Source organism: Vigna unguiculata, chromosome 6 (genome assembly GCF_037176805.1).
Source record: "Vigna unguiculata cultivar grain cowpea cultivar isolate G323 ecotype 2 chromosome 6, ASM3717680v1, whole genome shotgun sequence".
In the NCBI taxonomy this organism is placed as follows: domain Eukaryota; kingdom Viridiplantae; phylum Streptophyta; class Magnoliopsida; order Fabales; family Fabaceae; genus Vigna; species Vigna unguiculata.
This window is the reverse complement of record NC_140797.1, coordinates 35536531-35550652: the sequence shown is the minus strand read 5'-3', so window position 1 is coordinate 35550652 and position 14122 is coordinate 35536531. Positions and strand designations below refer to the sequence as shown.

The 14122-nt window shown below is 31.9% G+C and overlaps 1 protein-coding gene across 1 annotated transcript; it reads right to left on the bottom strand.

Annotated features, from left to right (window-relative positions):
- Positions 1-2109: 2109 nt before the first annotated feature.
- Positions 2110-5276, bottom strand: LOC114187970 (uncharacterized). Its single transcript, XM_028076425.2, has 3 exons — positions 5118-5276; positions 3530-4945; positions 2110-2608 (listed from the first exon to the last, which is right to left on the bottom strand). Exons 2-3 carry the CDS (start codon positions 4855-4857, stop codon positions 2359-2361), a joined length of 1578 nt encoding a protein of 525 aa, XP_027932226.2. The 5' UTR covers positions 4858-4945; positions 5118-5276; the 3' UTR covers positions 2110-2358.
- Positions 5277-14122: the final 8846 nt, after the last annotated feature.

Genomic DNA, 14122 nt, shown 5'->3' with positions numbered 1-14122 from the left:
AACACACTACTCCATATTTTATCTCATGATAATCATCATCCCAAGTTAAAACACATCAAATACAGTTCAAAATATCCCATCATACATGGATAATCACATACATCATGCTTTTAAATTCAGCCAACCACAAATTCAACAAGAGAACGAAAACAATTGGCACCGATCTCGCTTAGGCCAAAAGACCTCACTCAAGCGATAGGGTCCCCTCACTTAAGCTAGAACCTTCTCGCCTAGGTGAGAACTCGAACAGAAGGTGCAATGCACATTTGCGAGTTCTCGCTTAAGCTAGATCTTCTCGCTTAGGCGAGACTACTCTCGTTTGGATGAGAATTCTAGCTTTAGCAATGACTCGCGCAAAAGTAAAGGGGAGTTTTCTGCTATTCTCGCTTGAGTTAGAGGTTCCTCGTTTGGGAGAGAATAACAGACTCTCACTTGCTCACACATGCACAGCCAGAATCCCAAATCAAACCACACACAATTCATTTCCATACAAACACAAACATCAATCTAGCAATTTGAATACGATTCAGAACCAAAAACATGCAAGATACTTCAAAAGCTTTAGATAAACCTAGTTCCCTTTACCTTAAAACTGACATTACTCGTGGGGGGAAGAATGTCCTAGGTGGAATGAATACCACGACTCCGCAATAACCTAAAGATCTGAAAAACAAGGACACAAATAGATAAAAATAAGGCTCTAAGGAAGACCCCAAGACAAAATCAACACTACAGAGTTGGAAAAGAAGAAAAGACAGAGGTTCAAAATCTTCGACTTATCCAGCTTTGACTTATCCAGCTTCTGTTTCAAGGGGAGAAGAGAGGTGAGTTGTTTATGAGTGGATGAGAGAAGTTGAGTGGAAAGGTAGAATAGGAATCTGAAAGTTTTTTTTTAAAAGAAAAAAAATGACCCTTTTAATTTAACTGAGTACAAATAATTTTCAAAGAATAAAAAAAAAGAGTTTTACATAACCAAATTAATATTTAATATAACCAGGTTATATTTGGTAACATATATTAAGTTAGGAATTACTCTTGTAGTTAACGGATAAAAAAACATCTTGTAGCTAACTATAATCTTGCTATCTCATTTTAGATAGAATTTAGTAAGCTGCACACTTTTGAACATAAATGTATAAAATATAATTGATGAGCTACCTTTATGAAGTTATGCATATATTAATTATATTATATTATTTAGCTTAACCCCTCCCTGTCTGTACACAAATAATTGAAAATTACATACTTATATCATATATTCTTCATTAGTAGTGTCTAAACATTTATTTGGGTGAATTTCCATCAAAAGAATTATCATTTCTCCATTATAGATATTTCTTTTCTATAACAATTTCACTGCACTGTAGATATATGATTGTTTTTTATAAATTATAGTTTGGAATCATAATTTTTTTCCTTCTTGTTTTTTCTAATAATATAAAAGTAGAAAAGAAGAAATGGATTCCAGCAGTGATGCCATAAAATTGGAAGAATGAAAATGAAATCATAAATAAACTGAAAAAAAGTATATTAAAAATGATGTTGTGAACCTCTTTAAAATATCCTTTTCTTCGTTTTTCAGCCATAGGCTCATTCCCATATGCTTTCTTTCTCTACATAGTTAATGATTCTATGTAAAGAAAGCCTGCAACCACTGATCATTGTCGCGAATCCAACAAAACAGCTTACATAAGCTAAATGAGATCATTTCAATAATTAATTAAGTAGACAGAACAACATATTTAAATGATCATATCCCAATTCCCACGTGAATAATAAGTCTCTCTGGCCAATACACAGCACATTTTAAATCTTTTTGTAAATCAAAACATTATATTGAGGAGAAGGCAATTAAATTAATTACATTCACTACCATGTGATTTTACTGTGTAAAAAAAAACTAAAAATAGGACCGCTAATAGTAATTAGATTTGCAAAACTAAATCCTCCATTCCTAAATTTGTCATGTTGACTCATGACCTAAAAGGTCTATGGTCCATTTCCCAGTTCACACTCCAAAAATATCTTCTACTCACTGCATTGGCATTATTGCCAACCACACTATTCCACTATTCATCTACATACTTATGGCAATTATACAACTCACTGTAAAGATTAACCTGCAGATATTCAATATACTAAAGAAGGGGCTATTACAAGATTTATGTACAGTTATTATTATAATAATTACAAAGTTATACAATGATCACATGATTATATTCCATCTCCTTCGTGGCTCTTCTTCTCATCCACTCCAATGAAAAAATGTAACATAAAAAAGAGAGAGATATAAGCTACAAAATTTTCTTCTTTTTTTTTTTTCTTTGTTCTCTATATTTTTGGTTTTGTTTCTGTTGATTAAACTTCTTGAGAATTGTCTGGGGAAGAAAGAGGGAAGCAGGTGTCTTCACCACCTGTGTTCCATAGAAAATGAGCATAGTTAGCAGCATAGAAGGAGTTATTAGGATCAGCTGAAATGGCCTCCAAATAAGTTTCTTCTGCCGCCCACAAATCATTCTTCACTTTCCACAGAAAGGTGGCGTATTTATTATATGCTTCCGCGTCTGGTGGTTCCACCTCTATTGCTTTCTTGAAGTACTCTTCCGCTCTGAATTCAAATCACAACCCAATTGTTAGTCAATAACACAACAACTTATCACATGTAGATTAAATTGCAACACCAACTTACAAGATTCAACTAATTAGTTAAATAGATTTTCTTTACATATGTTTCTATGAGCATAAAAGTAAAAGTCAATAAGGTTACGTGTTAGATCTTCCTAGTCCTGCACGTGCAATATCATGTGAGGAAGAGATAGATCTTGCCCACAAATCAGTGGTCTAGATATACCACACCACATACTCAACTATCAATATTCAATTGGACTAAAAGCGATTTTTTTTATCTTTTTCTTCATCAAGGTTACATCTCAAAACAAAGATTTGTTTATCTTTTTCTTCATCAAGTTACATCTCAAAACAAAAAAAGAAAAAGCTCAATAAGAGGGACATCTTTGAAAATATAGTAGATATAATTCCAATACATCTTAATACAAGCACGCGTCTCTGTAAGTTTCATTCTAACCATAAGAACAGTTAAAATACTAGTATTATTTTAACCAAATAATGAAGAATTTTGACTAAAATAATTCCATAATTTCCAGTGACGTGTTAATAAGATATACTAAAAATTGTATCCTCTGGTCAGAACCTATTGCTACAAGTTAAAAGTGATTTTGTTTGAATCCAGAAGACATTTTTGGTAAGAGACAATTGAAGACTGTTTACTAGCACCAAAAAGTGAATATCATAAAATTGAACAACATATTTAGAGTTAGACTTTGAAATTACTATTAAAACTGGAACAACTCCATTTGAATTGATCTAAATAGTTTATGATGATGGCTTAGCAATGAAAATTCTCATAAAACAATATTATGAACCAGTAAAAGTCAGATGAACATAGTAAAAAAAAAAGTTAATTTTAGAGAAAAATAATAAAAGTGAAGCATGTTTGATAGATTCGAACCTGTCATAATCGTGTGCAACGAGGTAGAGAAACTGGGCATAGTTGGAAAGAAGAAGAGTGTTGTTAGGATCCTGAGACAACCCTGTTTGGTACACAAGCTCTGTTCTGAGATACTCTGCATAGTCATCGGATTCGATCCTCGCCATCACAGGTGAAACAAACCCTTTCATGGCATCCCGATCCAAACCCTCACCTCTCGAACTCACCTCCATTCTAGAAGCCTCCTCCACCATCGCGTTCCAAAGCTTCGCCTCTTCCTCCTCTTGACCCGACACCGACTCTGTTTCTCCTGTTTTGCAAACCTGTGACGAAGCACCGTCAGGGAACACCGTGCCGTACCGGTCCGACCGGTCGAACCGGCCATCCCCGTCCGTGCCATTCGCAGCAGGACGCACCCTCCCGCCTCCTCCATTGCCGCCGCCGACGGAGGCGGCGTTCTTCCCGTTGGAAACAGAGAAGGTCTTCAGGGCAGAGGAATCAATGGAATGGGTGTGACCCCTTTGGTCCTGAACCTCCACGACGGTGGTTACTGGAGGTGGGGCCACGGCCGCGATCGCAGTGTTGTGCCCCATTGAGTAAACAGTAAAATTCGCAAGTAAAATCATTACATACACCATGAGAGTCGGAGTGTGAGAGAAAACTTGCTGAAACAACCACACGAAGGAGGCGTGCATTTCATTCTGCACGCGTTGGAGGATTCCTTGCAGATCTTCGTAGAAGAGAACCTCCCTCATTTGAAGAGTGTAACTATGGAGTTCTCTGATTATAAAAACCATAGAAGAGAAAGCTTTCTTGACAGAGCAATAAGCAGATTCCCCAGCGTCTCTAAACCCTTCCTTCCACTGCAGCTTCTTCTTAATTATCCTCAACGAAAACGGAAGTTCCACGCTGTTCGCTTTTCGTTCAATATTCGCTGGAATAATTTCCTCCGGCGGTTCAAACTCCTCTGCGAATTTCAGCGCCGGAGAAATCTCTTGAAAATCCTCGGATTCCGAATCGTTGGCATTGGCGGCGTCACAAGAGAGTTGGAACTTGAGCGCAAGATCCTCTATCTTCTTCGCGAACTCTTCGTCGGAGAAAGGCTCCAAGCTTGCGCTGCACGCTCTCCGCAACTTCCCCCTGCGCGTGAAAAGCGCGTGGTTATCGAACGACTTCGTCTTCGGTAGAAGGCGCGTGGACGCAGGGAAGAGGTTGGAGCGGTGCACGAAGCTGCAAACTAGGGTTCGGGGCTTAGAGGAAGGGGAAGAGATGGCAGAGGCAAGTGTTTGCGAGGAAGAAGGAGAATGAGGAAGAACGGGTTGCGACAATTGCAGAACCTTGAGTCCCATAACGACGTCGTTAAATGAAACAGGTGAATGAAAATCACGATTATCCCCTTTTATGAAAAGAGAAGTGTTCCTTTTAGCTCACTCCAACCTACAAAACAAAACGAAACAGATTCATCGGTAAACGCCACAAAGCAACACGAAATTCCTGCATTTCATTGGGATTCACCACGTAATGATTATAACTTCCACGGAAAACGGATCTGAGAATATAACGGTGTCCAAGAAAATAACAGAGTGAATGAATTAATGAACAAACTTACCCACTGCAACTAAGCAAGTTCGCGGGTCCGCGGGTTAGGGGCTCTGTTTTTTATGAGACGCCGGCGATGGTTTTCCGACGAGTGTTACGGCGGAGACGAAGCGCGAGGTTGCGGCTTCAGTTTATGTCAAAAGGGTTAAATGGGGAATGCAGAGGAATATATAGGGCAAAGGCAAAATGCGAGAGAAGAAGGAGAAAAATATCAGAGGGTGGTAACCGGTTGCTACGGTAATGGTGCCATTCTATTGCATGCAAACCGCCATCAAGCCTTACAGCTGCATCAGGTTCTCAGTCTTCATGTGGGTCCCTTCTTGTCATTGTTCTCCGCTATCATACTCTGATTTTTTTCCAAAACTTTTACTACGTGAAAAATCACTATAACCCAAAAATATATATAAAAGAAGCAAAAAATTAAACTTTTGCATGAATCTCGCTCTATATCAATTTTATTCCCCACTTTGGTGATAAATCCTCTTTTACCAAGGTTCTTGTGATTAATATTAATATTAATATAATATAATATCGTAAAGGTTTAAAGGATTCCGATGAATAACTTTGTTTTCATGAAGTAATCTTTTAATTTTAAAAAGTTGTGATTATGACTTGCTAAGCATGAAACATTTTACGAAAAAAAAAGTATCCTTCTTCACCGTTCCAAAAGGTTTAGGATCATGTGAATCTTTTGCCAACTAAATATTTGATTTATAAGGTATTCAGATATTTTAATTGCTAATATTGGAAAAAGTATTGTTTCACCAATCATTTTTATTATCTATACCTAATCTTATATCCGCCATAAATTATAAACCACTTTAAGTACATATTAAATGGTGAAGTACCTCATAACGTAGATACATGGATAAATAAGTTCACACTTAAAATGCATAATTACGATTCATTGATAATTAAGAATTGAATTATTTTCCACGTAGAACTTTTCTAAAGCGGCATTAAAAATATCTAAAGAGGTTACTAAATTGTGGTTGTTTGAGATGGAAGAAATGAGTAGCTAGGGACTTAGTTCAGAGTCCGACGCGGCTTCTATCACGGGACTTGAGGATCCGATCTGGCCGTTAAGCTTCTGCCACGTGTCCCAAATCTCAGTGACTTTTGGGCGAATTGGCAAAAGGTCGTGAAAATACGTGATTCATCACCAACCCTCCTTTCCTGAATGACCCTACCGTAGGACACGTATCCCTTTACCCTTAAAATATTACTAACACTTTCCTTCTTTGTCGTCTCCTTCGTTATAGGAGCTTCTTCTCACCCCCTCTTTCCATATCTTATTCACACAGGAAAAATTAAGGAAAAAAGTCTCCAACTTAGGGTAAATTTATAAATTACTTTTTAATTTATTTTTCCATTGTTTTTGATTCGAGTGGTTTCTAGAATTCACTGTGGAAGTATTTTGAAAAGTTCTAAAACGTTAGAAGAATCAAGAGACGTATAAATGAAATAAATAAATAATAGTGAAAATTGAAATGTCTTTCAAAACAAACGTGATTGAGAGGCAAAGGATGAAGAAGTGACTTGCAGTTGCAAGTTGCAAGGATCCCTTCTAAAGATTTTTTTTCTTTAATAAAAGCTTAATTAAAATGTGCTTATTTTTATAAAAAGGAATTTTAGTATTTGTCCCGTTATTTTCTAAATGTTCAAAATAGAAACTTATAATAATAGTCTCATGGTTTTTGTTTTTTTTCTTTACTAACTTGTCACGTAGCGTCTACGCTGTATAAGACATAAATTAATTTTATTTTGTAGGTTGCACAATTATTTTGTAATAGAGATGGGATGGATTGAGTTATAATCAAAGTAAAATTTTTAGTAAGATAATTGTTGAGAGAAATTATGGTAATTAACATCAATTATGCTATAATAGAGGGTCAAGTAAACCGAGTCACAATCGAATCATGATGTTTGGATTGTTCGACTCTTAAATAAAAATAGTTTCACCCTAACTATTGATTATAATTTTTGATCCAGTGGTAAGTGTTAGATCCCAACAGAGTATAAGAAGGTAATTAACAAAAAAAATGTCATTAATATTTCTTTTCTATAGTGATATTTCGAAATGGTGCTGCATAATATGTCATTAACCATTTTAAGTAATTTTTTGTAATCGTGGAGGCAAAGACCAAACGATGAAGTTTGTTCAGAAATGGATACTTTTAAATTATTGAATTGAATTAGATACATGCACTGAGATAAATAAATATACAATGTAGTCTAATTTTCGAAGTTACCTATAATTATTTTGATATATGGATGGTCGTGGTTTATTTTTAACGTGTAATTATCTGTCGAAGCATATTCGCAGCAAAAGCAAACCCTAGAAAATATACACTATTATAGGAAAATATAGGTTCACTCATCACCTTACTCCACAAGCTATTGACTAGGAAAAAATAGGGTAAAATAATTCCATAAGTTCATGAAATCAAAGTGACAACATGCTTATTTAAGTGGTCGAAGCAATTAATTTGAATAATGCTTAGTTAGTCAATTGATAATGAAGATTTGATGATGAACATCAAAGATAGAATCGTTTTGTTGTTGAAGACGATATAGAAATGAATGAAAAAGGAAATTAAAAAATTTTGGTTGGGAGAAGGAAAGAGGGTGAGAAACGAACGGTGCAGAATGAAATTCAGAATAAAATAATGAAAACAACTGAAAGTGAAAATAAGGCCAAGTTGCTTCCATAGCTGGTTGCATGAGGAAGACAGGAGAATGAAATCAACGGCTCAGAGTGTGAAGTCTCGATGTCATTCAACGGTGGAGATCGTTTCCAATGCATGACTTCATTTTCAGTATTTGTTTGTTCATAGTAATCAATGGTTTCACCAAGGGAGAGATTCTTTCCTACTTTGTCGTAATGAATTGTTTGAATATGATGTGCTCATATTCTATTAAAATACTGCATGTCTATTTATTCATCTTTTACTTGGGAAGCGTGCTTTAAGCATAGGAATATATATATATATATATATATATATATATATATATATATATATATATATATATATATATATATATATATATATATGTGTGTGTGTGTGTGTATGTATCATGTTTAGTGCAAGAAAAAAAGGAATGAACATTAAACAAAACAGAAAAAACCCACACTTAAAATGATATTTATGTTAAAATAAAACAACATGAATTAATAGTAGTCAATCAAAACAGGTATGAAATGAAAATAAAAAAAGAAAATGGACGTTAATGAATGAATTTATGTTCAACATCTATTTTTCCTATTCAGAAACAAAATATGGAAGAAAATGAGAACCCTAATAAGTAATTCAAAAGATAAGAAAAAAAAAATATCTTAAATAAACTTTTCTATTATTAGTTATTATATTTAATTAATTTTATGTTTCATTATTTAACTATTTATTAACGATACGTTTAAAAAAAGAAAAAAAAAAGTCTACTAACTTATTTTTCAAAAAAAAATTCATATACATACAATGAATTTTGAAAGTTTGGGAGTCATGGCACCGGAATCCCAAAGCATTATTTAAGGTATGGTAGAGAAAGAAATAATACAATTTCAATGCACTAAAAATTTTAAAATGTGTCTATTTTCATAGTTTTTGTTTAAAATTACATTGCTAAAGAAACCAAAATCTGAGTCATTTTCATTTGTATTCATTCATCTATATTAATTTACCACAGTGTTAGTGCCCAAAAACAAATTATTTTTGTGAATTATATATTTTACCATTAAAATCATGTTACTTGTGCAATAAATTTTTCAACATTTTTGTACAATAAAAAAAATGAGATCGATAAATAATTTGATGAAGAAAGATAGATCTAAATATGATACAATATTATTATACTATAGATGTACCAGTCTTGTATGGGAAGAATTTTTTTGAATGCACCAAAACATGAATGTAGTCTACATGCAACTTCTCTATTCATTTTGTTACTTCACTTTTCTTTTATTCCTTTTACTTTTCTTTTATACCTCGATTGCAAATTTACTCTTTTTTTAATTAGTACTATCACTAACAACCAAACATCGCAATCAAATCTTCCGTGTTATTTATTATTACAACGTTAGATTTTAATTACACTCTTAACATGTTGATTATTTTAATTCGGTGTAATCAACATGTGCGATAACGACTCTCTAAATATATATTTAATATTTAAATGAATATCCTCCGATAAAGTGGTTCATGATATGAATCTATGTAATGGAATATAAATTTTAGATGGAGTATATCCAGCTTCTGCAAAATTCATATATATAAACTAATTTGATATTTTTTTTTCTAATATTTTGAGTAAATTTGAGATTTAAAAGAAAGTTTTACGATGAAAAATCAAATTCCAAAGTTTTAGATAGATAAACAACATTTCGTATATCTGATAATTGGTATCAAAATTAAGATTACAAAATCGATTTTTGTCGAACGATTACTTCAGCAAAAATCATTATAGACTACATTAATTATTTTATTGTAAACTCTTAACTAATAATCAATGTGGAATCTAACGTACAGTTGCATATTCTTGCTTTTCCGTAGGAGAGTACACTATTATTATTATTATTATTATTATTATTATTATTATTATTATTATTATTATTATTTATTTTTCCAATATATCACGAGGTGTACTATTGTTTTGATCTGCATGCGATCAGAGAGAGCACATGATTGATAACTGGCTTTATTTTTGAGCCGTCAAAGAGTTATGGTGGGGTCAGAAATGCTGGGCCCGATTGGGCTAAAACCAAAGTTGGGTCACTGTTATGTGGGCCCCCACTAAAATTAAACAAAAGGTTTGGGTTGTTAGAGTGGAGCAGTAACAAACCCCACACATGCTCTACATAAACAGAATTAAACATTAAAATATTTAGATATATATATATATATATATATATATATATATATAAGGCATTTGTTTAAATATTACGAATGGAAAAATATAAAATTAATTAATAAAATCCTTTTAAAAACAATGGAATAAGATTTCCAACAAAAGTCATTTGTTATTAATTTACGATTAATTAAGGTAAATTATATGACAGATTTTACACTTAATATACAATAAAAACCAGACAGCATGTGAATGGTGTTAGCATTGTGTACTATTTGAACAGCAAAGGTTTTTGGTTCTGTGAAGGATTCTCCTCCCATTGGTTCTAAAAAGTTTTTATTCCTCCTGTGACTTTTTTTTCAAAGAAAGGATAAGCTCTTTTGACAATTGACTTCCACTGCTGCTACCTTTCTTCCATAATTTCTTGGCAATAATTCAGTCTTTAAAACTGTAGCATTAATTTTCTGTGTCTGCTTCAAGTAACTGGAGTGGGAACAAGAAGAGTATTTATATGCAAACCTTTAAATTTTGGTGTTGGGATGAATTTCAGAACGGACAAATACATGAGTTTCAATGATGTAATTTTTTGGAGCACGGCCTATGTAATGAGAAATATATAATTAATCTTTGTCGAATGTGAAAATTAATAAGATCACAAGATAAATAGTCTTGAAAATGAAATTAGTTTTAAAAAAAATAGAATCCATAGATACACTTACCGTAAATCATAACAAAATGAAATGATGTGGAGTTAGAAGTAAAAATGTTAGAAAACAATTATAAACTGTAAACCTTCTACTAATGAAAACAGTTTTTTAAGAAAAAATGAAAATACTAAACTTTATGTTCAAGCATTCAGCTCATATTTTTATATATTATATACAGAAATGTCAAAATGGGTTAGAACCTCTGAGTCAATGGTTCACCACAGGTTTGGGTCGGGTTAGGTTGAAATATTTTTACAAATTTCAATACGGGTTAATTTTTTATCCGACTTATCTAGAACCCGGCTCACTTGGGTTGAATCCGTGATGAGCCGGGTTGGCTCACCAACCCGCAAATAAAAGAGTCACACAAATATTTTTTATTAAGTTGGACTTTACATTTGGGTCATGTTAGGTTGTTTCTTTTATCCAACACATAAATAATTTATATTTTTTTTTTATTGTATTTGGATTGTATTAAAGTTTATTTAGATTTTAATTAGAATTATAATTTAGTTTTGACTAAAAAAATATATAAAAAAATTATATGTTTTTTAATTAAGTGAATCCGTGAATCAATTCGTTTAACCCATCAACTCGTGGTGAACCGGGTCGGGTTCAAATTTATATCACTTGCTAAAAAGTGAGTCGGATTAGATTAACTTACTAAATCATCAATGCATGGTGAGTCGAGTCGAGTCGGACCAAGTTACCGGTTTTAATAATTCTATTTTTATAATAGTATTGCATTTAATCTTCATGCAACGTGGCATGCCCCAAAATCTTCCACGACTCACTAAGAAGGTTCTACAATATACTGATTTATTAATTTTAAAATCAAATAATCTTCTCTAGAAAAATTAAAAGAAAAAAAGAGAGACCAAAACTAAATCTAGATGCAAATACTAGGTGTTGCGACAACTCTATGTGTTTGTGTGGAGGAATATGCGAAGAGAAGCAAGAGAGCATGGACAAGGAAGAACATATATATATGATGAAACCGAACAAAGAGAGTTTCCAAAGAGAAAAGGCCAATGAAGTGTGAGTAATAAGAATGTATTTGACAAGAAGAAACCAAATAATAATGCATCATTTTCACCCAAACAAAAACGCACATATCTCTTTGGAAGTAGCGCAATAACAACATGGGACTAGTATGCTCCATGCATCAAACCATGTTTCAAGGTCTCGCGTAGGCCATACACCCTACGAATTTGTTCAACCCTATGAATAAAGATAACAAGGAAGGACATTCTTCAAAAATCCTACTATTTTTTTTTTTGTATTTTTATTACGTTTCTCTTTATGTTTAATCACAATTTTAGTATTTATGTTCTAATTGTGTTGATTAGGTCTTCAAATATCACAATCATGTGATTTTATGATATAGGTTTCAATTGTGCCGATTAAACATCTTTGTATAAGTTAAATATAATTATATAGTATTAATATCATATAATTATAATTCTTTAGACGTTCAATTGAAATTTTGAAAGTTATTAAAAATGTAAATGTTACTGTAAATATAAGTAAAAGATAAAAAGAAATTAACACGATTTGAAAAAAGTTGATCCAATTAGATGTGGCCAAAAGTTAACTACTACAATGTTCCTGATTGGTTAAACACATGAAATGAAAACATGGCACAAAGCATGTTTCCGCTAGCTACCTTACGGTTGCTGACAATTCTGCCACTTTCAAATTACTTTCTAGACTCATTTTTGTGACTATAAATTACTTACATGTTGCATTATTATTATTTTAAGAGTGATAAAATGATTTAGTGATTACACAGAGAAAAAGAAGAAAAAGATCGTGACATAGATCTTCTGTTAACAATTTAAAAAAATAAAATAAAGTTTATTTAGTAAATTTAAAAGAAAAAATAAAAACAAAATTGTGGATTCAACTTTTCTTGTTAAAAACAAAAAACAAAGATGAAAAAAAAAATATATTAATAGTATCTAAGACAAACGAATCTCATTAAAACACTTCATATTACCATATTTTTTTCAACTGTTTACCAAGTTTTAAGCACAAGGTTTTCACTAATACACACACAAACCAATATTATCTTACTTTTATGAAAACTTAAACTTTTAGTATTATAAAGTTAGTTTAATTCCGCTGGTAAATTAATAAACTTTGAATAAGTACACTTTGACTAGTTTGGAGACCAGTGTAAAAACTCAACACACATGATCTTAGCATTATAATATCAAGGGTTAAATAGGTTTTTAATCCCTTAACTTTCAGTAAATTTTGGAATTAGTCTATTTTGAAATTTTAAATCAATTTAATCATTCATCTCTCAAAATACATGAATTTAATCATTTTAATCAAGTTTTGTTAGGTTTATTTGATGTTTCGTACGCATTTCAAGATTGTATTTGAGTTGTTTATACTGTTTGACACATTTTTGTTTTAATGTTAAATTAAATATTATTATTAAATACGTTTGAAATGTCAAATAAACCTAACAAAATTTGATTAAAATGATTAAATTCACCTATTTCGAAAGATGAATGACTAAATTGATCTAAAGTTTCACAATATACTAATTCCAAAATTCCCTGAAAATTAAGGGACAAAATACATATTTAACCCTAATATCAAATGTTAAAATGTTTTGTTTTTATGTTTTATTAATTTGGTACCAGTTGACAAAATAAAATAAAATATTGAAGAAAATTGAAGTTACCCTTTCTGTGAGGGCAATGAAATGTCCGTGTCTTTTGGAGTGCCTTAAAATAGTGGGGTATGAGGCAGGCCCTCCAGTCCCTACTTGTTTTGGTGAATAGTATAAAAGTTTGATGGATTCTCCCAATCTCAACCTTTAATTATTGTACCAAGAATAGGAGAATTTAAGGTGCAAAAACATGTGGAATCTGGGTGCAATGTCTCTGTTTGCAAGGTCTCCTTCTCATTATCAATCATCTTTACTATTTAATTTTATTGATATTTAAATATTTCAAGTTAAATCACTATTAAAGATACAACTTTCTTTTTTAAAATTAAGCTTAATTTCACTTTATTTTATTTTATTCTGTTGGATAAATTGATTTATCAAGCATAAATTAAAAACGTTGAATTTATTTTCAGATATTTTGGAGTGAAAAATGATAATGAGAATGAAAATACAAGCGTATTACTAAAATTACAAAACTTATAATGAATTAGCGTATCCATTGGACCGAGAAAGCAACATTATTTGCTATGAAATTATTTTCTAAGAAAAAATAATGATAAATAAAATAATTTCACACCTAACATTTCTAAAATGCATTATTTTTGGAATATTCAGATAATGTAAAGACAACCTTGTTCGATTCTCTACTTTTGGTATTTTAAAGTATATCAAAAACTATTTTTAGTACGTTAAATAAATATATCTTAAGGGAATAATAAAATAGAAGACGATAAAAAAAAATGAGAATCTCATCATTAAGAGAATTTTGTAATTACT

Excerpts from the sequence above, each read along its gene's own strand:
- LOC114187970 (XM_028076425.2), bottom strand. The coding sequence starts at position 4,857 with ATGGGACTCAAGGTTCTGCAATTGTCGCAACCCGTTCTTCCTCATTCT. Across the intron at positions 2,609-3,529 it reads GTTGCACACGATTATGACAG|AGCGGAAGAGTACTTCAAGA; the intron begins GTTCGAATCTAT and ends ATTTGAATTCAG.